The sequence below is a fragment of the Pipistrellus kuhlii genome, unplaced genomic scaffold (genome assembly GCF_014108245.1).
Source record: "Pipistrellus kuhlii isolate mPipKuh1 unplaced genomic scaffold, mPipKuh1.p scaffold_m20_p_4, whole genome shotgun sequence".
Lineage (NCBI taxonomy): Eukaryota > Metazoa > Chordata > Mammalia > Chiroptera > Vespertilionidae > Pipistrellus > Pipistrellus kuhlii.
Window position 1 is genome coordinate 38,041,185 of NW_023425540.1, and position 21,889 is coordinate 38,063,073.

Genomic DNA, 21,889 nt, shown 5'->3' on the forward strand with positions numbered 1-21,889 from the left:
AGTTTATATAGAAACTTTGAAATGTAATGACACTGGACATGTAAAAGAGCATTTTTAAAATTAATCTGACAAAGTTATTTCTGAGGAAAATTATTTAAAATTTTTATTGAAGACATTATAATCTAAGATATTGTTGAATAATATTTTAGAGCCATTAATAAGTAATTTACCATGGGGGTAAGATTTGGGTGTTTATCTTTGAGTAGGTGGTTAGTGAAACCTAAGTCTTTCAAATTTTTTAGTATCAAGTTGTTTTATATCTTATTGTCTTTTAAAAATTATTATTAATAGCTGTGTACGATCGAATGCGAGCAGATCAGAAGAAGTTTGGTAAAGCATCTTGGGCAGCAGCCGCTGAACGTATGGAGAAACTCCAGTATGCAGTTTCTAAGGAGACGCTACAGATGATGCGAGCAAAAGAGATCTGTTTGGAACAGAGGAAACATGCACTAAAAGAAGAGGTAACAAAAACACGGAAAGATACAAAAATTTTTACAACTTAAGAATTAATTTTATCTTTGTATAAGACTGACATTTTTTTGATTTTACAGTCAACTAATAATTTTGCACTGACTCCATTAGACAATAATACTCATGATGGGGCCTATGATTTGCAGTGCCACTAATAGAATAGATACATATGGTATTTTCACAGCATCACAATGGAAATACAGGCATCAGTGCACTGTTCAGATAAAAGGAGGTCTACGTTAGAATTCCTTTGCTTTCTTTAAAATTTAGTAATGTTCAAAGCTTTCTGACAATTATTAAGAAAGTTTCACTCCCTAAGGAAATTTAGCAAAAATACTAAGGCAGTAACATTTTGTTAGACTTGATTATATTATGCTTAGACCATTACCTTTGGAACTTTCATTTTATTTCTTCTGGAACAAAATAAGATTAGTAGAGGTCCAATTTTCTTGATTGGGTTTCAATTTTCTCTTCATGGATACAAAAAAGAAAGGAAAAAAAGCTATAGAAATCCTTGAAAAGGGTTTCTTAAAACCTACCTAAAATGAACTTCTAAAAAATTATATTTTTTCTCATCCTTTTTATCAGTGGTTTTAGTGTTCCTTAGAGGGTCCAAAACAGCACTGGATATACCATTGATGCCCAAATCTTGCTTGAAAATATTGCAACCATTAGTTTTGAAATATTTTATATATTTTATGTTTTATTAAACTTAGCCAGAACAAATAGCTTTTTATAAAAGAGTACTTAAATATCTACATTTGTGTATGCTGATAGTTTTTCTAAGTACTAGAAGAAGCAAATGATATGGTGTAGGAATGCAGTATTTTTGAAAATCAGGAAAGTATATAGTTTTAATAGTGAATGAAGATTAAAACTAGTGTTAGGGATGAATCTAAGCAGGTGTTCTAGATGGTAGGTAGTAACCTTTGATGTTTTAGGCACAGCTATTCAGTTTGTCCATTGTACCCAGATTTAAAACTCAAAATATATCAAAGATAAAAAGCAGTCAAATCATTAAATAAATTTTGGATTGCTTTTCCTTTTCTTTATCCATTTTTTACCTTACTGAGATAGATGGTTAACAATTTATTGTATCATACATTATTAAGTCATTTTTGGGGGGAGGAAATGAAATCACTTTTTGGGGCCAATATGTCATATATGAAATATTTCTAAAACCAAACTCCTTCATTTCCGTACTTAGCAGGTCTTCCTCAAATCTCTCCTTTCTGTTAAGGGCGCATGATTCTTCAAGACACCCCAGGCCCAAAACCTTAGGATCATCTTTAACTCTTCCTTTTCCTTTGCCTCCATTTTCTGCTTATTAGAATTCTGCCCAACAAAAGTGTCCCCCTCAGTTTAATACTGGCTATTTTAAGAGAGGAATTATACTTCAGAAGGATTAGATAAGTATAAAATTATTTGCTTCATTAGATTTGTAGTACTTCGTAGCTCAAAATGATTTTTAAATCATATTTTGAGAAATAATACAATCAACTGGAGAATATTTTCATAACCCCCAAAATAAACCTGTGTTCATTAGTAGTCATTCTTTTTTTTTTTTTTAATTTTAATTTATTGATTTTTTACAGAGAGAAAGGGAGAGAGAGAGTGAGCTAGAAACGTCGATGAGAGAGGAACATCGACCAGCTGCCTCCTGCACATCCCCCACCGGGGATGTGCTCGCAACCAATGTACATGCCCCTGACCGGAATCGAACTTGGGACCTTTCAGTCCGCAGACCTAAGCTCTATCACTGAGCCAAACCGGTTTCGGCAAGTAGTCATTCTTCATCTCCTCTCCCACCCTCCCCCAGACCAAGACAATAACTAATCTACTTTCTGTCTCTCTAAATTTTCTATTCTGGACATGTAAATGGAACCATAAAATATGTGGTTGTTTTATTTAGCATGTTTTCAAGGTTCATCCATATTTGTAGCATTCATCAGCACTTTTTTGTTGTGTTTGTTTTAGGGTGCCTAAAAGAGCTGCTGAGAGCAAGGTTTCTGATTGCAGTACTTGCTATTGCAGGAACATTTATTCTTACTGGAATTGGTCTAGGGTGGTAGACAAAGCTACATTGGGCCCTGAGAATCTGGGATATGATTATCTGTGGGGTCATTTTCCTTGGGGCCATCCTGTTACCTTAACAGTCTGTTTTTTAACATTCTGTAGTGTGTTTAAATCTTCAAAGGTTTTGGTAAAACTGCCAGTTAGTCATTCTTGCCAGGTTTATGATTGTTGTGTGTATATAATATACGCATTCTGCTTTTTATGTGCGTCTGTGATGATTTACTATACAGTTTTATTAGCGTTAATTTAAAGGTGACCACATTACTCATGAGAAATAGTACAAATGTCAGTTATTAAGCCCATCCCAAACAAATGCCAGTGAAGACCTTGTGATAGAGTACTACCCTGTGATTTAAATGATGGGGAGACTTTTGTTCTTTTTAAAAATGTTGCTATGTTGTGTTTCCTTAGGTTACTTTGAAGACAAAAGACTTCTTCCTGATGTGACAAAACACTTTAAAAATAGGAATTAAATTGAAAATTATTTAGTAATATTTGACATGAATATAATGCTGAACTTGAAACAAAATTTTTAAATTAACATTGAAATATTAAATGTCACCTGGGCAAGCAAAATTCTGTTTAAATTTAAAATTTTCTTTACACTAGTATTCAGAATAAGTATGATGCCTTTTACTCTATCTCTTTTTTAACAGTTTCTGAGTCTTGATTATAGCCATTCTTACCCTCTTGAGGTCACAGACAATTTGTCCCTTTAATGATTTGAAAGCAAGGAATCCTGCACTCAGAAATACGCATATGCATAGCTTTGCACACAAATTTAGTGGGTTCCCAGTTCATCTATATCTGAGCCTCTCTCTGCTGGTGTTCAAATTTTTCCATCAAAAACTCTTGAAAATATCATTGCCCTTTTGGTCCAATACTTTTGAAAGGGTGAGTTCAATTAGTTGTGACTATTCTACACTTTCAATAGTATATTCTCCATCAATCCAGATTTTAAAACAATAGCACAGTCTATCCAGATACATCTTTTACTTTCAAATATTATTATTTACAGATCACATCAGATACATTTTAAACCACTGAACAAGGTGAAGCTACACATAATCACACAAGTTTAGGAATAGGATGTATTTAAGAAGTATCATTAAAATAATGGATATTAATGAAATAAGGGATTCTCTTTATAGTTATTAATTGAAATAGATACTAAAGTTAAGATGCCGTCATGAAACAAATCACATATATCAATTAATTTGTGGATTGTTACCTTCTGTTGACCATATTCTCTTGGTAATAGGGAATTAACCAGAAAACCCTTGGGATTCCAATCCTTGTAGTTGAAAGTTCTAGAAATACACCAATGTGCTTTCTTGTCTTGGCAGAGGATTTTAACCATTCCCATTCATATTTTTAAAACTGATTCTTTGAGGTCATCTCTATGAATATGCATAAACTTCTAGAATATTTAAAAAAAATTTTTTTAAACATATCTTCCATCTTTAATATATTTTATTGATTTCTTACAGAGAGGAAGGGAGAGAGATAGATAGCCAGAAACGTTGAGAGAGAAACATTGACCAGCCGCCTCCTGCACACCCCCCACCGGGGATGTGCCCGCAACCAACCAACGTACATGCCCTTGACCAGAATCGAACCCGGGACCTTTCAGCCCGCAGACCGATGCTCTACCACTGAGCCAAACCGGTTTCGGCAACTTCTAGATTATATATTATGATTATATATTCCAACCCCTAGGCTAGTTCCTTTTATTTCATTATTTTGTCTTTCTCCTAAAAGCATATGGCTAAATTATGATTAATTAAGGTTATAGCCCTCTATGTCAGTTTATTTAAGTCACTAGTAATTAACTAGAGGACAAGTGCACGTGGGTGGGGAGGGTCCAGTTAGCCCACGCCGATGGTGGCTGGGCAATGGGGGGGGGGGCACAGGTGATTGGCTGGCCGGTCCCACCCCCAATTGGGCCGGTTGGCCAGCCACAGTGGGTGTCATAGCAACCGGTCATTTCAGCATTCCGGTACCTGGCTTTTTATATAGAGAGAGATTATTGAGCACTTATACTATAGTGAGCATGAACTTATGATATAGACAGAAAACTTCAGCAGAACTTCCTTCAGTGATGGAAATACCCTACATCTACACTTTCCCATAAGCTTAGCTACTAGCCATATTTGTATTGAGCCCCTGAAATGTTGCATATATGACAGAGGGGCAGAATTTTTTATTTTAAATTATTTAAGTAGCCACATATGGCTGTGGCTGCTAAATTGGACAGAGTTACAGATCCCACCTTGAGTGAATTACTTAACTTCTCTATAAAATAATATATACCTTCTAGGAGAGTTATGAGTTCATGTATATAAATCATTTAGCAATGTGCCTGGCATAGAGTAAGAACCCAAAAATAAACATTAGATATTATTATTGTGATCTGTGTTAGTTAACTGTGCATGTATCATGGAAGGGAATACAGAAGTGGTGAAAATGTAATTCCCATGTTTAAAATGTTTATTTGTTTTTCGTATGGGCCTTTCCAAAAAGTTTCAACCTCAAGGAACATGAGGCAGAGAGGCTGGTTTTGTGTTTTTAATTTGTTTCTCAGTAAGCAGATAGTCTGTTTCATCATATCTGTACAGTAGATATTTCAGTCTCTAAGTACAGAAAGCTAGGTTCCACTCTAAAACTCTGTTACTTAATTTGAAATTCTATTTTTACTATCTAAGTTATATTTTGATAGTGTTACAAAAAAGTTTTAAATATTTCAGGCTCTGTCCTTAGTGTTTTATGTGTATTACCTCAATTCCCAATCATAATCCTTGGCGCTATAAGCCCATAAGTCATTATCTGAAACCCCAAGACCAGATATGTTTCAGAATTCTCAGTTTTTTAGATTTTAGAAAGCCAGTTGAAGGTATGTAACTACTGGACCAATGTTAGCATTTCAGTAATGAAACATGTAGATATTTATGTTAAATGGAATAAATAAGGATTCACATCAAGTCAGATCATATTTCCCTACTAATTGTGAGATTAGGTTTTGACATCAAATAATTTATGGATATTTCCAATTTTAAAATATTTCTGAAGTGTGGAATTTAAAAAAATATATTTTATTGATTTTTTACAGAGAGGAAGTGAGAGGGCTAGAGAGTTAGAAACATCAAAGAGGGAGAAACATCGATCAACTGCCTCCTGCACATCTATTGGGGACGTGCCCACAACCAAGGTACATGCCCTAGACCGGAATCGAACCTGGGACCTTTCAGTCTGCAGGCTGATGCTCTATCCACTGAGCCAAACCAGTTATCAGTTTGTATGTATCTTCCCTGCAGCTGTTATAGTGGAACCCCAGGTTTGCCTAGTTATAAGTCTCATGTTCTTTTCATCTTTTCCACATCAAAGGGCTAGTCTTGATTGAATGCTTGTCGAGCTTGCCTTTAATGTTATTTCTCTTATGCTGTGCATTGTTTTTATGACTACTCTTTGAACCCTCGCTTCATTTCTTGTTTACTGCCATCTTCTCTGTAACTCACATAGTGGTGAGTGCTCAGTGAGTACTTGTTGGCTACTATATTGGCTCAACCCATAGACACTGTTTTTCACAGCCCTTCACATGTTGTACGGTTTTCTAGCACAGTAGGGTAAAAGGCAGGACAGGGCCAGCATTTGTTATGTAAATGACTTTACATTTGTTTTTAAGATAAAGTACAATCTGGAAAATAGGTAACATGAAAACTACTATATCATTGTGTAAGGGGGGGTGATTATCCATGGGGTCATTAGTGTATGATGTACTTTCGTGGATATATGGATGTCGACTAATACTTTCTGTACTTCATTTCCTTGATAGATTTACTGCAGAAACATTTTTCTTTGTTCCCTTTTCTATATCAGAATGGTGCTCCCTTCTTTTGTCTAAGTGGAGAGACCATCCCTGTAGGAATTTGTGTAATTGGGCTCGTTCACATGCTGCTGATACTACCTAGGCTGCCTTAGGAAGTCACAGTTTGGTTTGGGATCTTGATTTCAAAAGTGTATTTAGAAGGGTGAAAGTTGAACAGTTTTTCCATTGGCACTGACTTTTTTTCTTGAACACTTAACCTGCTCTTTAGGCTTCCTTCTTGTCAGGGGAAGCACTGCCCCCCCCTCCCAGATTCCATCTGTGGCACCTTCCTTCACTGCGTGGCCCCATTGCTCACAGTTAGTGCTCCTTCCATTTTGGATTCCCATTCCCTCAGTTCTGTGGCTGTCAGCTGAATTAGTCACCAGGAAAAAAGTCAGTCTGGAAATTTCAGACGTTAACAGGGAAGAGATTTGGAGCAGTGTAGCCTCTGCACACCTCTCCATGCCTTTTTCTGAGAATTTCTCCACCATGTTGAAGTATAGATAAACCTCACAGTACCATTTTGTGCTCTCAAAATTTCCCTGGCTTGTCTTTAACCCCCTTTTCATTAGCTTATCTCATGAAAGTGTTCTCTACATCTCTTTAACTTTTCCTGAGACCCATCACTGCCCTGTTGTTTGTTTTCTTAGAGTTTGGTACTTAACAGATTTCTTGTCTTGTGCTTCTGTCTCTTATGAGGTTTTGTCCTTCTTTTGAACCCAGCCATGCCAAATGCACGTCTGGACTCTATTGCTCTGAATAGAACTCACTAAGCCAGAAAATTGGGGGTGAGATCACTTGTTGTAAAAGAACACCCTTCCTTTCTTTGCTATTTGCTGTACTCGGGTATCATTAGTCATCTTAAATGCTTTTAAGGTATTTGGGCCCTGGGCAGGAATCAGAGTATTGTTCTACTTGCAGTTGAGGCAGCTGACAATGTACAGGTATGTCAACAGGGGACTTTGAACTTCCTTTCTTAGCCAAAGTATGGGACAGGAGTCTGGTAATTAGCACATGTTATAAAAGTGGCAGATAAACGGTCACTTCTGGCTGGTGAGAACTAGAGATAGTAAAGATGGAACAGCCTGCACTGGACCATCACTGCAGAACTGATCATAGATGAAGGTTTTTAATGATGCCTTCAGTGATTCACACTGAGGTTTTACTGACTATAATTCCCCACTTAGAGCATTAGAGCCTTCTAAAATCACACACTGTCTGTCTGAATGCTGTGCTCACAGAAAGTGTTGGTGCTGATAACAAAGGAAGATGCATCCTGGGACTGTGGTCTCCGAGACTGGACAAGACCCCTAAGATAGTCTGTAAAGGGTTTATAATTTAAAGTGAGATGAGAAGTCTTAGCAAAGAAATCACTTCTAGATTCTTCTTTTATGATTTAGGACAAAAGCAGCAGGATTTAATTTCATCAACATTCCCCCTCATATGTGAAACTATAATTAAACCCATTTTGGGTTTGTTTTATATTTATTGTTTGTTACTCATATTACTTAGTGTAGCAAAATCACTGACTTACAACTTAGATAACTTATTAACTATTTATAAAATGTTTATTAAATTAAATAGCACTGTATTTAATTCATCTGGTTATTTTTAAATGTATACTGTTGCACATTTAGACCCCTACTTAACTGTTTTGAATTTCGAAATTTTTATTAAAAGAATTGAACTGGATGGATATCTAAAATGTAAAGGAAGGCTGGAATTTTGTTTAAAAACACTCTTTTTTATGTGCTAACATGTTTTACTAACCTCACCAGCCAGAAGGGGTTATTTTGTAGAAATGAGAACTCACTGTCTGCTGGCATGGCTGCCCAGGACTTTCCGTTAAGTGTGTTCCTGGGCTTCTGGAAGCCCCGGTGATGACTCACCTGAGCTCATAAGCATTTATCTAATTTTCCTCTTTGTTCTCCCCCCACTTCGTTTGTTAGTCACTCCTTAGCATGCCACGTGAGCCCAGGGTCTCCTCACAGTGCTGCTAGTTCCCAGCAAATTGATACCTGTACCAGGAGTCTCCTGGAACTTCTGGGCTTGAACCCCGTAAACTGCCAAAGAGTGGTGCCATGTTCTTAGAAGAAATGTTTTTGGAAGAATACTTAACTCTCTCATACCAAAAAACTATTCCCACATTACAGCCTCATGAAAAGTTTCTTGCACCTGTCTTTTTCCAAAGATCCAATCTTCATTCTTGCCCACAAGTTTCTTAGAATAATTGCTTTATGGATTTATCCTGTCTGATTAGTCTTTATTTCTAATTAGAACTTACAACATGACTTTTTTTTCTTGTCCCCACCAACTAGAAATATTTTTATTTTCAACACAGATGCAGAGTTTGCAGGGTGGTACAGAAGCCATAGCCCGATTGGATCAGTTAGAAGCTGATTATTATGATCTGCAACTTCAGTTGTATGAAGTACAGTTTGAAATCTTGAAGTGTGAAGAGTTATTGTTGACAGCACAATTAGAAAGCATCAAAAGACTTATATCAGGTATGGTGTACATTTAACCACATAAGTCCACAAAAGATTGAATGCTTTATAAGAGACTAGAGGCCCAGTGCACAAATTCAGCAAAGGGGAGGGGTTGTGGGAGCCCCATTGACAACCAGGGGGCAGCTCCTGCGTTGAGCATCTGCCCCCTGGTGGTCAGTGTGCATTATAGCTACTAGCTGGTAGATAATGGCTTTGCCTGAGGTTACAGAACCAGTAAGTAGATGAGAACCCTGTTCTGTCTGCAGTTTACGCTCTTAACCGTATCTCTGTTGCTATTCTGTACCAGAAAAGAGAGATGAAGTGGTGTACTATGATACTTATGAGAGCATGGAGGCAATGCTGGAGAAGGAAGAGATGGCAACGTCAGTGCATTTACAGAGAGAAGAGCTGCATAAACTTCAGCAGAAAGCACGCCAGCTGGAAGCAAGACGTGGACGGGTTTCAGCCAAGAAAGCCTACCTCAGAAATAAAAAGGTATAATAAGTTATGTATTTATGACATTCAGCCTTAATTTTAAATTTTGCTTTTATTTATTACCTAATCCTTAATCTATAGTTAATAATGCTAAGCTAGTTTGTCACTAATACTTGTTCATCTTTTAAAATGAAGTAACTTATTATGGGGTGCTGCTTCAGAGTCCTGCTGGAGTTCCTTGGTAATATGATATATATAACCTATCACCTTTTTAAAATCTGAAAAAAAAATTAATTTCAAAACATATCTGACCTTTGTTCTGGATAAGGGATTGTGGACCTGTATTCTCATTTTAAAACCAAGGGAGCCAAGGTTAAATAAATGACCCAAGGAGAAGTACTTAGTAATGGGCAAGGTAGGATTCTATCTGAGGTCTGTGTGACTTGAGAAGCCTGAGTCAGTATACCACTGCATCATGTCACTGTATGGGACTGCCTTTTTCCCCTAGGGAGACTGCCCTGGACAAGATCATTTCATGATCAATACTTGTTAGGCAAGAGATTTAACCGAGTTTCGGGGGAGAATATAATATCAACAGTTGCTTTACAAAATAGTTTACTGGCTTAAAATGTCATTCCTCAGATGCCTTTCTCTGACTAGAAGACTAATCTTTGGTATTGCTCCTAGAGTGTTGGGAACTAATGGAAACCCTTTCATCTGGAGGGCTTTCCAAAAGGACAGAGGGAAAATGAAGATTTAGCGTGGTGTCACTAAAATTGCCAAATGACAGTGTATTATTTTGTAAAGAAGCACGTATATCTCATTTTATTGTTACCTTTTTGTTTTCATGGGAGCATAATTTCAGGAAAAGCATAATTCTGACTTTCTAGTCTTTGAGGTCTCTTTTAGCTCTAAAGTCCGTGGCCAGAAGCTTAAGATTTCATAATATGGTTCAAAGCAGTCTGGGCATAATCATGTCCTTTTATTCATCAGAGAGAGTTTAAGAATACAGACTTTAAGCCAGGAGTTGTATATCCTTTTTGCCCAGACAGTTTAAGGAGTACAATAAGACAGAATATTCTGGCCACAGACTTTCAGAGCTGAAAGAGACCTTTGAGACTATATAAGAACACCTTCTTCCACTCTATCTTGCCCAATTTCCAAAAAAGGGAAATCAGGAATGCTAGAGAAGTTTTAATAGTTGGATAGAAATCTCTTTTTTAAGATCCTGGTTATTTGGCTGGCTTATGCTGCTTCAGTATACAAATGAGAAACCAGAGGTGGTTTATTTGATATTTTGCCATGCAGTTATATGTTAAAATGTGACTTATCACGTAAACCATGATATGTTGTTTAAATCTTTAAGTTCCACTTATATTAAAACACGTTTTATATGTTTACAGGAAATTTGTATTGCAAAACACACTGAAAAATTCCATCAGCACCTTCAGAGTGAAGAGAACTACAGAACCCATCACACAGTACAACTAGTAAGTTTCATAACTCATTTGCTATCTAGAAAGCCTTTTCATTTAATTAATATTCTGCCAATTGAGATTTAATTAGATCACTTTTAGTTGATTCAACAATACGAGAAAAATTTTAAATTTTTGTACAAATAACTGCCAGCTATAAGGTTATGATAGTGAAGCAAATGATTTATGTATAATGCTGGAACTACTTTTATTTTTTTTTTAACTGCTGGTTATATTGGTTGGCCTAAAGTGTAATATCTAAATTACTGACCAAGTGTTTATTGATTTATTTTAAGGTCCACTGTTTTGAGTTAGCAGAATTAATAGCTATAAGTATTTCATACTTAAAATTGTTTAAGCCAGAGCCCCAAAAATGAAACATTTTCTAGTTCAGAGATTTTATTCTATTTTACAGAATAAAATTCTTTAATTGGGAGTAAATAAAAAATAAAATAGTATTATTTTTGCCATTATGAATTTTAAAACGATAATTTGTTAAAAACAGATAGTATTTCATGCCATAAAACATTTTGTTTAATGCGTCGTTTTGGGGGGTTACCCACCTGACATACTGGGAGAACTCTGTTCTTTTTTCCTATTAATGATAAAAAGAAATGGGAAACATCATAATTGAATTACTCTTCACTTTTTACCAGAAGAGAGAGAAATTACATGATGAAGAAGAAAGAAAAAGTGCTTGGGTTAGTCAAGAAAGACAGAGAACGCTGGATAGACTTCGAACTTTTAAACAGGTAATAAAAGTACACTGTTTTGTTTTTCATTGCTATATACACACTACTGTAAGATTTCTTTGTATGAGAAAAACTGGGCTTTCCCTTTGTTGTTTAGAAAGTAATTAAGTTTTGATTGAATGGCTACCTTTCCTCTGGTTGTTTCCAGAATTAATATCCTGTGACCCTTGGCTGCCACTTCAGTCTAGTATAAGAGGAATGGCCACTAGGAAGCCTGGATTCCCCTTGAATTATAAACTAATTATAAGGTAATTAGTTTACAGCTAGCTCTCCATTTCAAGCATCAACTTGTTATTGATTCCATACACATCAACGTATGGTAGTAATCTATGGAAATGATCAGTGACAGAATTAGAGAGTGGATCAGCATACATGGGAAATGCTTCAGCAGTTTTCTTACCAGTGAATCCATGACTTGACACTGACATCATAGCAGCTAAATATTTTCTTTGAACTGTGCTTAAGCTGAATAGTTTTAGTTGGTAAATTGCTCAGGAGCCTTATTTCCACTGTCGGAAGCTTTTTATAAAGTCCTATTAGTATTATAGTGAAAACGGTGTTAAGCCTTGAGTTAAGCGAATGCATTAATGCTCGGTTTCATTGCAGTAAAAATATAGAATTAGAATTGTTACGTCAGTCAGTACTCCCAAAATTTCATCTGTAAGTATTTGAAAATAAATGTAAGAGAGTAATAATTGCCGATACCGGTTTGGCTCAGTGGATAGAGTGTCGGTCTGCGGACCGAAAGGTCCCAGGTTCAATTCAGGTCAAGGGCACGTACATTGGTTGTGGGCACATCGATGTTTCTATCCCTCTTTCTTCCTCTCTGTAAAGAATCAATAAAATATATATTAAAAAAAGAAAAGATCAATGGAAAAAATATTCTTAAAAAACAAATAATCCCTTAGCTTTCTGCATATATATGTTTTACATCATTTATGTTGTGTAATTTGCATTTCTATTATTTTTTTGTTTAAATTCATAATTTTATCCAGTAAAGACCGTTTTTTAATAGTCATAATTTTGAATAGTTGCTTAAGTCGAAAAGAAGATTACAAGATCTTGATAAAGGATTTGATGATGAGCAAATGTTAAAGAGTTTGGTGATAGCCTTAACCGGTTCAGCTCAGTGGATAGAGTATCAGCCTGTGGACTGAAAGGTCCCGGGTTCGATTCCGGTCAAGGGCATGTACCTTGGTTGCAGGCACATCCCCAGTAGGAGGTGTGCAGGAGGCAGCTGATTGATGTTTCACTTTCATTGATGTTCTCTATCCCTCTGCCTTCCTCTCTGTAAAACATCAATAAAATAGTTTGTTTTTTTTTAAAGTTTGGTGATAACTGTTTGAAAGTTACTACACTTTGGTATTCTGGTTTTCTGTATAACTTTATTACAAAAATTTCCCTGAAAATTACAAAAGCTCCAAAAGAACATCTTTCACTTGAGAGGGAGAATAGCCATTTGTTCATAAATTGTTTTAACATAATTTAACCAGTTATGATAACTTCTGTTTTTTTAGAGGTACCCTGGCCAAGTTATATTTAAATCAAGCAGATTGCGACTGGCTCATGCAAGAAGTGCCGCCAGTCCTGTGCCCTGCGAGGAGCAATGCAACTCTATGCCAGGAGCACTGCAGATAGAAGAGAAAAGTGAAGAGGTGCAGAAAGGAAGAGGCAAGCTTGGGTCATCACAGACAGCAGAAGCCCAAAGCCTCATACAACTTGAAGATACTTCATTAGTACAACTTGAAGCCACTTCATTACCTCTCAGTGGTGTTACCTCGGAACTGTGCCCCACTGTTTCTCTTTCACTTTTGAATAATATTGACCTTGAACCAGGTTCTGTTACCACAGATCCACTCCCACCACCTCTTCCTCCAACACCGCCACCTCCACCACCTCCTCCTCCCCCGCCCCCACCACCACCACCTCTGCCTGTTGCTAAGGACAGCATCCCAGAGACACTGGAGAAAGATCTGCCTAGAGTGGAGGGGAACGAGAAGAGAATCCCTAAATCTGCGAGTGCCCCTTCAGCACATCTCTTTGATAGCAGCCAGCTGGTCAGTGCCAGGAAGAAGCTCAAAAAGACTGCTGAAGGTTTGCAGAGAAGGAGAGGTAAGTTAAAGAGATCTTTTCATGTTCATCTGTTGAAAAAGAGAGTCATAATCAAAGGACTTTTTATTTCATAGGATCTTACGAAGCTTAATACATTATTTTATTTCTGGACATTATTTGATAGCAAATAGGTTTTCAAGATCACAGCAGGGCAGAATTCTTACCAACCCATATAGACAAATTTCTATAGACATAACCTTTATGTCTATATAAAAGTGTGTACCTTTAGCTGTTGGGTATATTTTTTAAAATAAATCTTCTAAAGTGATACTTAATCTATTTGGTAATACATAGTAGGCAGCTTCTTTTGTGTAAGAAAGTGATTTTAAACCTGGGAAATACAAGAAATGTATTCACATTGGAAAGCTTAAGTCATCTGGTCAGAACTATCACACTAGGGTGGCATTGGCAGAACAGTATAACATTTGGTCACGTGTTTATTGAGGATCTTGGTATACTCCATATAAAGAATCAAAGGAGAATAAGGAGTAATATGAATAATTTCTTACATGTCATATTTTGTTAAAACTATTTTTTTAAAAAGAACAGAAAATCTTGGCCCTCAAGGAGCTTTAGCTTGCATAGAATATTATATAGAACATTTTGCATATTATATTTTAATCTGAAATACTATACTGTAAAATATTTTTTACCTTAATCCAAGTAGAATTTCATGTGTAAAACAACTAAATGCAAAGTATAATCACTATAATGAACCAAAATTAATTTTTGAAAATTAAATGTATAACCCAGTCACTTCTTGGTTGGTTTGGTGCATTATAGAAATCCTTCAGAAGTCTCACCCATGATATTTCTAAAGACCACCTTCCAGCTCCCAATCTGTTCCCTTCTCTCACATGGGAAATAATAGGAATACCAATAATACCTGACATGGAATTGAATCTTTGAATTTCTTTTTAGTAAGTGTAATTAGGATTCCCTGGGCTTTGGAACCTTCTGGTCACACTGAATAGTCCATTTTATAGATGGTGTTTCCAGTGTCATGGGCTATCAAGTCCTACAGTCTTTAGAGGTTGTAGTAGTTTGACTTTATGTGTTATCCTAACTACAGTCGTTTCCTTTCATTTTCTAAAGTGAGCTCACCCATGGATGAGGTGTTAGCTTCCTTGAAACGTGGTAGTTTTCATCTGAAAAAGGTTGAACAACGAACTCTGCCTCCTTTTCCTGATGAAGATGATAGTAATAATATCTTGGCACAAATAAGGAAGGGGGTAAAATTGAAGAAAGTACAGAAGGAAGTTTTGAGAGAATCCTTCACGCTTCTGCCTGACACAGACCCTCTCACGCGGAGCATCCATGAAGCTCTCAGGAGAATCAAAGAAGCATCCCCCGAGTCGGAGGATGAAGAGGAGGCCTTGCCTTGCACAGAATGGGAAAACTAACAAGTAAATGGTCTTGCTTTCTTCATAGCATTGGTAACACAGCTTTTATACTGGATGATGATGATAATGTCTCTTATGTTGAGCCTGAGGTTTATTATTTATTATACAGGCCAATTATAGTTGGGTCATAAATTTGTAAACTTCAGATTTTACTTCTGTGGTTTCTAGAAACTTAATAGGAAAGCACTTCACTTTTCAAAGATACTGCTTTGTAAATGTTTTTTTATATGGCAGTACAGTCATATCCCAAGTAAAGAGGATAGTCTTATCTAATACCAAGAAAGTCTTTCAAAACAGAAATGGCCTTTTCTAACTGAAGCATTTTTATTACACATGCATGCATATTGAATTTTGATGTTTTATTAGCTGCCTGTAAAGGAATTTTTGAAGATCATACTGGAAAAGTAATTGTGTTATCTCATTATTTAGCTTTCTAAGCCTTTAAAACTGAGGTTGATCATTTTTAGGCTTATAGTTACTATATTGTTTAATTAAAATTGCAGTTAACATAATAAATATAAAAATTATACATATAATATTTTATTGAGTACCCCTCTGGGTATTGGTTCCACATTTGGCATTCTACCAGGGTATAGAGAGTTATACTCCATTACATTTTAATAAGGTAAATATAAAGTAATATAATTATAAATTATGTTAAATATATAGAATCAGTCATGACAACATATATTATAAGTTAAATAATATACAGCTTCACCCCATTCACCAAAAGGGGGGGAGACTCAGAGGGAAAGACAGAGAGATACATCGATGTGAGAGAAACACATTGATTGGTTGCCTCCAGGAGAAGCCTGCAACCAAGGTATGTACCCTTGACTGGAATTGAACCTGGGACCCTTAAATCTGCAGGCCAACCAACGCTCTATCCACTGAGCCAAACCTGCTAGGGTTCATCAGCACAACTATTCTTAAACATGTTTGATTATAAGAATTACCTGGAAAGCTTATTAAAAGGGCAGATTCCTGGCCTTCACTCCCCAGGATACTGACCAAGTAGTTCTGATGCATATGCAGGAATACATCTGGATTTTGAAGATTTAATACAAAATAAAAAAACTGTCATTAATTTTTAGATTGATTACATGTTCAAAGATACTATTTTGGATATCAAATATTACTAAAAGCAATTTTACCTGTTGCACATCTCTCCAGCAGCATCTGCACAGATAAGTAATTTAACAAAATGGGTAGGGGAAAATCATATTTCTCTTAAGTGGTTGTGTGTTACCTTTAATGTGCTTGAGCCAACATTTCAGAATACCATGGTCCTGCCATGGATTTTGGGCTTTTGGTATCCTTTTTTCCAACGGCCTTACTTATAGAGGTCCTGATTAACAGAGTCACTCTGTGTGACTTACTGTTTATGAGCCCCAAAATAATTTCAAACCATTTGTGCTTGTACGTAACTAGTACATGTATACTATGCTTTGCAAAGGGATATAAATATTATCAGCGTATCTACCTGGTGTATGAATGTGTCTACAGACTCAGGTGTGTCTTGACAGGGAATCTTGTTGACACTGGATCTTTGTCTTTCACATTATAGTGCTTGCTACCTATTTTTATTGCTTGTCTCCTGTTACAGCTTCTCAGTGAGATGCTAAGCCTATGCCTGAAACTACCATCTTAGTGCTGATTGGTTTATCCCTCAGGTGGGCCTTCATAGAATGAGTATGCTTAGTCCTTTTATTACAGTTGCCGGCAGTGGCCCAGGCAGGGTATGTGGCCTCCCAGCAGCTGCTCACGCCAGCCCATCACTGTTTGTCATCTTCCCATCCTACCAGATCCTGCCCAACATAGACACTGCAACAGTATTTCCTACATTAAAGTGTCTATTATTTGTAGCTTTTGGCTGCTAATTTGGCCTTATTTCTGTTGTCCAGGATAAATACCACTTTGAAAATTGCCTAAAACTTTTCTCTTTTTGAATGATTTTTTTATGACTGGTATATGTAGTATAATGTTGAGAGAAACAATGAAATAGTTCCACAAAATGTATGAGCTCAGGTAGCTGCAAAGCTAATTTTAAAAGACAGTATATCCTACACCCAAAGCAATCTGTAGATTAGCTGTATGCTCCACCAATTGAGTTGGCATTGATCAAAGAGCTCCATTTCACTGCCAGTGTGTGGGCTTAGGAAATCATTTTTAAATGCTTTAGATACTTCTCCACAGATAGCTAAAAAGACTGTAATTTGTATTTCCTGCTATTAATTGGCTTCATTCTTAGAGCTTTTAAATCATTAATGTGATTACATCTTTGAAGAGCTAATTCCTCAAAAATTCATGAAGTAAAAAGTGAAGTGTACCTCGTCCTCCTCTAAAAACTCTTCCTAGAGATCACTATAGGTAACAGTGTCCTTGAAGGGTATTTACATAGACTTTATTCAGTTTCTAGTTTGTTTCCTGTGGGAACAGGAGAGAGAGAGAGAAACATCAGTGTTGAGAGAGAATCATTGATTGGCTGCTTCTGCATGCCCTCCACTGGGGATTGAGCTTGCAACCTAGGCATGTGCTTTTAACTGGAATTGAATACGAGACTTGTCATTCCGCAGGCCCACACTTTATCCACTGAGCCAAACCAGCTAGGACCCTATGGGGTCCTTCTTAAACTTATGAAGGAATTATAATGACTCTGTTCAATAGAAATACAATGTGAGCCTGACATAGGATTTTAAAAGTTCTAATTATAAAGAAGGTAGAAAAGAATGGGTGAAACTGATTTTACTATTACTTTATTTTACATGCTATATCCAAAATGGTATCTTTCATCATGTTTTCAATATAAAAAAATATATACAATTCAATTTACATTTTTTTGGTACTGAGTCTTCAAAATCCACTGTGTATTTTATACTTAATAGTATAAATTATAGCATAGTACATCTTAGTCTGGATGCTAAATATTCAATGGTTAAAGTAAAATGTCCTATCAAAACAATGAAATTGTATTTAGTAGAAAAAAATATTTTCTATCACTTCATATTTAAATCAAATTAAAAATTAATTTTCTCAGGCACGCCTCATTTTAAGTGCTTAATAGACACATGTAGCTACAGTGTTAGATAACGCAGAACTATAATAAAGTAAGTTAATATTCTTTTCATATGAGCTTTTATCTGATAAGTACCAGAACTTTTATATAAATGTTCCTGTGCCATAGGTAAGCTCATAGATCTCAAACAACTACGTATTTTGAATTTTACAAAGTCTTTGTAAAACACCCATTTAAAGACAAGTACTAATCCCGTCCTCTAAATGTCAATCTAACAAAAATTGCTCCCTAGCGAATTTTAAAAATGTAATAGTTCTTATACTGTCAGTTTATTAGGCAAATACTTTTAGATTATATTTTTCCTTTTTGTATTGTCATGTTACATTAAAAGAAATAAAAAAGAGAATCAAACATACAACCTTTTAACAGTGATCAAAACCCATATGTAAGTTTTCTCATTTTTATTGCTTTTGAATACAAGCATATCTTTTTTTTTTTTTTTTTTAACTGTATAAATGGCCATTTATAAGGAAAATCATCATTGTTCATTCTGGATGTTGCTAAAGTTATGAGGAAGCATATATACATACTACCTTTAATAGGTCATTTTTTTTTTAATACACTGTTATTTCGTTTGTAAACAGGTGACTCATGAAAAAGAAAAAAATACCTGCGGTTGAAGACCGATTCATATTCTTTTGAAAAACAAATTTTGGTTCCAGAATTGGATTCCATTAGATCCAAAGTGTATTGGCTCAGTGGTGTGAAAAAAGGAAGCACAATTGGCAAGTTATTACTCTTCAGTCATTGCAATAGATGGTGGTTAACATGAGTGTTAGGTGTGCAGTGTTTCTGACTAGAGGGAAGAAAAGGCCTTCAAAGAGATGGCCTTTTTTTTTTTTTTTTTTTTTTCACCATCTTCCCCTCCTGTCCACCCACATACATACTTACAGTGGCCAGTAAAGCTAGGGGTTGCTATGAGTTGGAAGAGCACTGGGTGGACAGGGGTCTACTGTAAGTTGTATTGGGACTGCTTTGAAATCTATTTTTCAGTGCACTGGTAGTCATCTGCTTGAAAATAACAGAGCTTCTTCCATATCAGCTTATATAAATAGTTTGACACTCTGAAAAAGAAGTTTATCATGATAACCATTGGGCAGGAATTGGAAGAAAATCAGATGATGAACATTTCCACATTACTTATCTCCAAAGGAATTTTCATAAAGATGTTCAACAATATCTGGAAAGATACAAAACTATGGAGATACATCTAGTTACGTGTTTACCACAATATGATACATTTAACATGGCATATTTTTAGAAAATCGCACACTCTTACACTTTGTAAGTTTTTGAAGTAAAAATTTCCATGCTTTTAAATAGCTCTTAATAATCGTGAATTTATAATAGTTTGAATATTATGTGCAGCTTTGTTTATGAGAAGCAATACTTTGTAATTTGATAATTCAAATTATTTTTGGTCTTTTTGTTTGAACTATTGCTTGATTACTGTAATTCAACATGACTTTCCTATTAAGAATCAAAATTCAGGATTCTATAATAGGAATGCAGATTCCTATTTATCATGTCTTTTTATCATGTACCATTTAAGTTTTTATTTTTACGCTCCACAGTGGGAAAAAAAAAAAGTGATCTACAGATATGCAGAAGAAATTAGACAAGCAGAAAAGCCTCCTTAGCTGGCATTTCACTATCCTCACATGCTTTGAGTGGAGTTTTTGGATAGAGCCTTTGTTATTGTCACTAAATTAAACGTGTGTAGCTCTAGGTGCCTGTTTTGCTATAATGGAGTCCCGAAGGGTGCGTTTATATGAATGGAGCCAGTATGTGTTCTCAGCTGGACTGCTATGGGCTTAAATGAAGATAGATATGTTGGACTCAGTATAATATTCTGTAAAGTAATTCTGCATAAGACAGATCTTGGCCTTTATCTGAAGGGAGGACCAAAGTACCAAAAAAGACATTTCTTATGAGGCAATGATCTGACCTAGACTCAGAAAGCAGTCCCAGTGTAAAAGCCCTCCAGTGGATCAGTATTCCGGAGAAGAAGAAAATGCTCACACCCTTGTCACATTAAAGTATTATTTCCTTGAGAATAATTCATTCATTGAGATTTAGAAAAATACAGGAGGATGCAATGTTAAGTTAGCAAAAGCACTAGAACCCTCATGTCTAGAGGCATCGCTACCCATTTGGTGTTACAGCTGCGATTCCAAGGGTCCCATGAAGATTATCTCACATTTGAAGATGATTAGGTTAGAGCAGCCAGCTGTGCTCATTCTCTGGTAAATAACTTTCTCTAATATACTCACTTCCCTTTGAGATTCAGATTCCTGCTTCCATAAAATTGCATGTTACTGCAGGTCATCAACTTTTAAAGAGTTCTCACAAATAATATTAAAATTTAAAATAACTGTGACCCACTTGTCTTAAGACGACTCATCTTAATTTTAAAGCAGTTTTAGACCCCAACAGGAATTATGTTGACATGGTTAAATTCTTTTTTTTTTTTTTTTCTTACCCCAGTAAGATGAGCACCTTGGGCCTTAGTATTTCATTTGTGTATATTTTAGTTATGATGGTACTTATAGATCGCGTTTCCACTTCCAAACTTGCCTGTACTATTTATATGGTTTAAAATATTTGACAGCTATATTTCTGTTAATGTATCATTCCCATATATAAGAATCTGCAAACAACTGCTTGCTTATGCTGAATCAGTTTAGAAGTTCATTTACTAATCTAATCTCAACTACTATATATTTAAAATAGGGAAACAAGTAGGTGGTGGTCTGGGGAATGTTTTGAGAACAGTATTACTTACTCCTCACTTAAATGTCAATGTTAATTATTTCTTCTACTAATGCAACTAAAATTATGTATATATAACCAATGTGGAATATATAGAGGTATTCCTAATGATTTAAAATCCCAATGGTACTATATTGTAGCAATATGAAAAAATGTCTGGCTAAAGAAAGATTTTTAAAAGATAAGCAACTGTTTTGCTTACTTGATGAACATTTTATAGGCTTATTGAGTTTGTGAGCAGCATAAAAGCAATCATTCCTTAATTCTTCATTGTGAAACTTAAACATTTCTATAAAATGCATTTTTAAACAGACTTTTAGACACGACTGTGACACTAAGTCAGGGGGAGTATTTCCAAAATGGGACTGTGGGGCTTTTCTTATATGAAACCGTAGAAAAATTTCAGCACTTTTATGTTACTAGAGGCCCAGTGCACAAGTCTGCTCCCCAGGGGGAGCAGGCCTAAGCAGGCAGTTGGACATTCTTAGTGCTGCCGTGGAGGTGGGAGAGGCTCCCACCACCTTCACTGTGCTCGCCAGCCGTGAGCCCAGCTTCTGGGTTTCTGGCTGAACAACACTCCCCCTGTGGGAATGCACTGGCCACCAGGTGCAGCTCCTGCATTGAGGGTCTGCCTCCTGGTGGTCAGTGCACATCATAGCAACTGGTCATTCCACTGTTCGGTCGATTTGCATATTACCCTTTTATTATATAGGATGTGAGGGGGCGCCTTGGTTTCTACAAAGCTGAACTATGTAGCAATATTTGGTAACTTGGTGTGACCACTTTTGTAAAGCATATACTTTGGCCATAGCAGACACTAAGAATTGAAATTCTTTTATTAGCGGAACAAAGATAAATGGGGAGCATTCTCTCTGTTTGGGATGGGACCAGATATTATACAATTAACACAATTTAACTTTATACATTCCCTGATACTCCATTTTCAATTACATTTACTGAGTA

The 21,889-nt window shown here is 36.0% G+C and overlaps 1 protein-coding gene across 5 annotated transcripts in view; it reads left to right on the forward strand.

The window, feature by feature from the left end:
* The window catches only part of JMY (junction mediating and regulatory protein, p53 cofactor), a 59,229-nt gene that overhangs the window by 24,293 nt on the left and 13,047 nt on the right, over positions 1–21,889 (forward strand). For 2 of the 5 annotated variants that reach the window (XM_045571662.1, XM_036410982.2), the window contains 8 exons: positions 292–461; positions 8,754–8,919; positions 9,209–9,396; positions 10,740–10,826; positions 11,468–11,563; positions 13,081–13,675; positions 14,771–15,081; positions 18,739–20,208. In XM_045571662.1, the coding sequence (XP_045427618.1) occupies positions 292–461; positions 8,754–8,919; positions 9,209–9,396; positions 10,740–10,826; positions 11,468–11,563; positions 13,081–13,675; positions 14,771–15,078 (1,610 nt within the window). In that variant the 3' untranslated portion in view covers positions 15,079–15,081; positions 18,739–20,208. Of the gene's footprint in view, positions 1–291; positions 462–8,753; positions 8,920–9,208; positions 9,397–10,739; positions 10,827–11,467; positions 11,564–13,080; positions 13,676–14,770; positions 15,082–16,684; positions 17,286–18,738; positions 20,209–21,889 lie in introns of those variants that run through there. The other 3 variants (XM_036410984.2, XM_036410986.2, XM_036410983.2) reach the window with 3 other exon arrangements.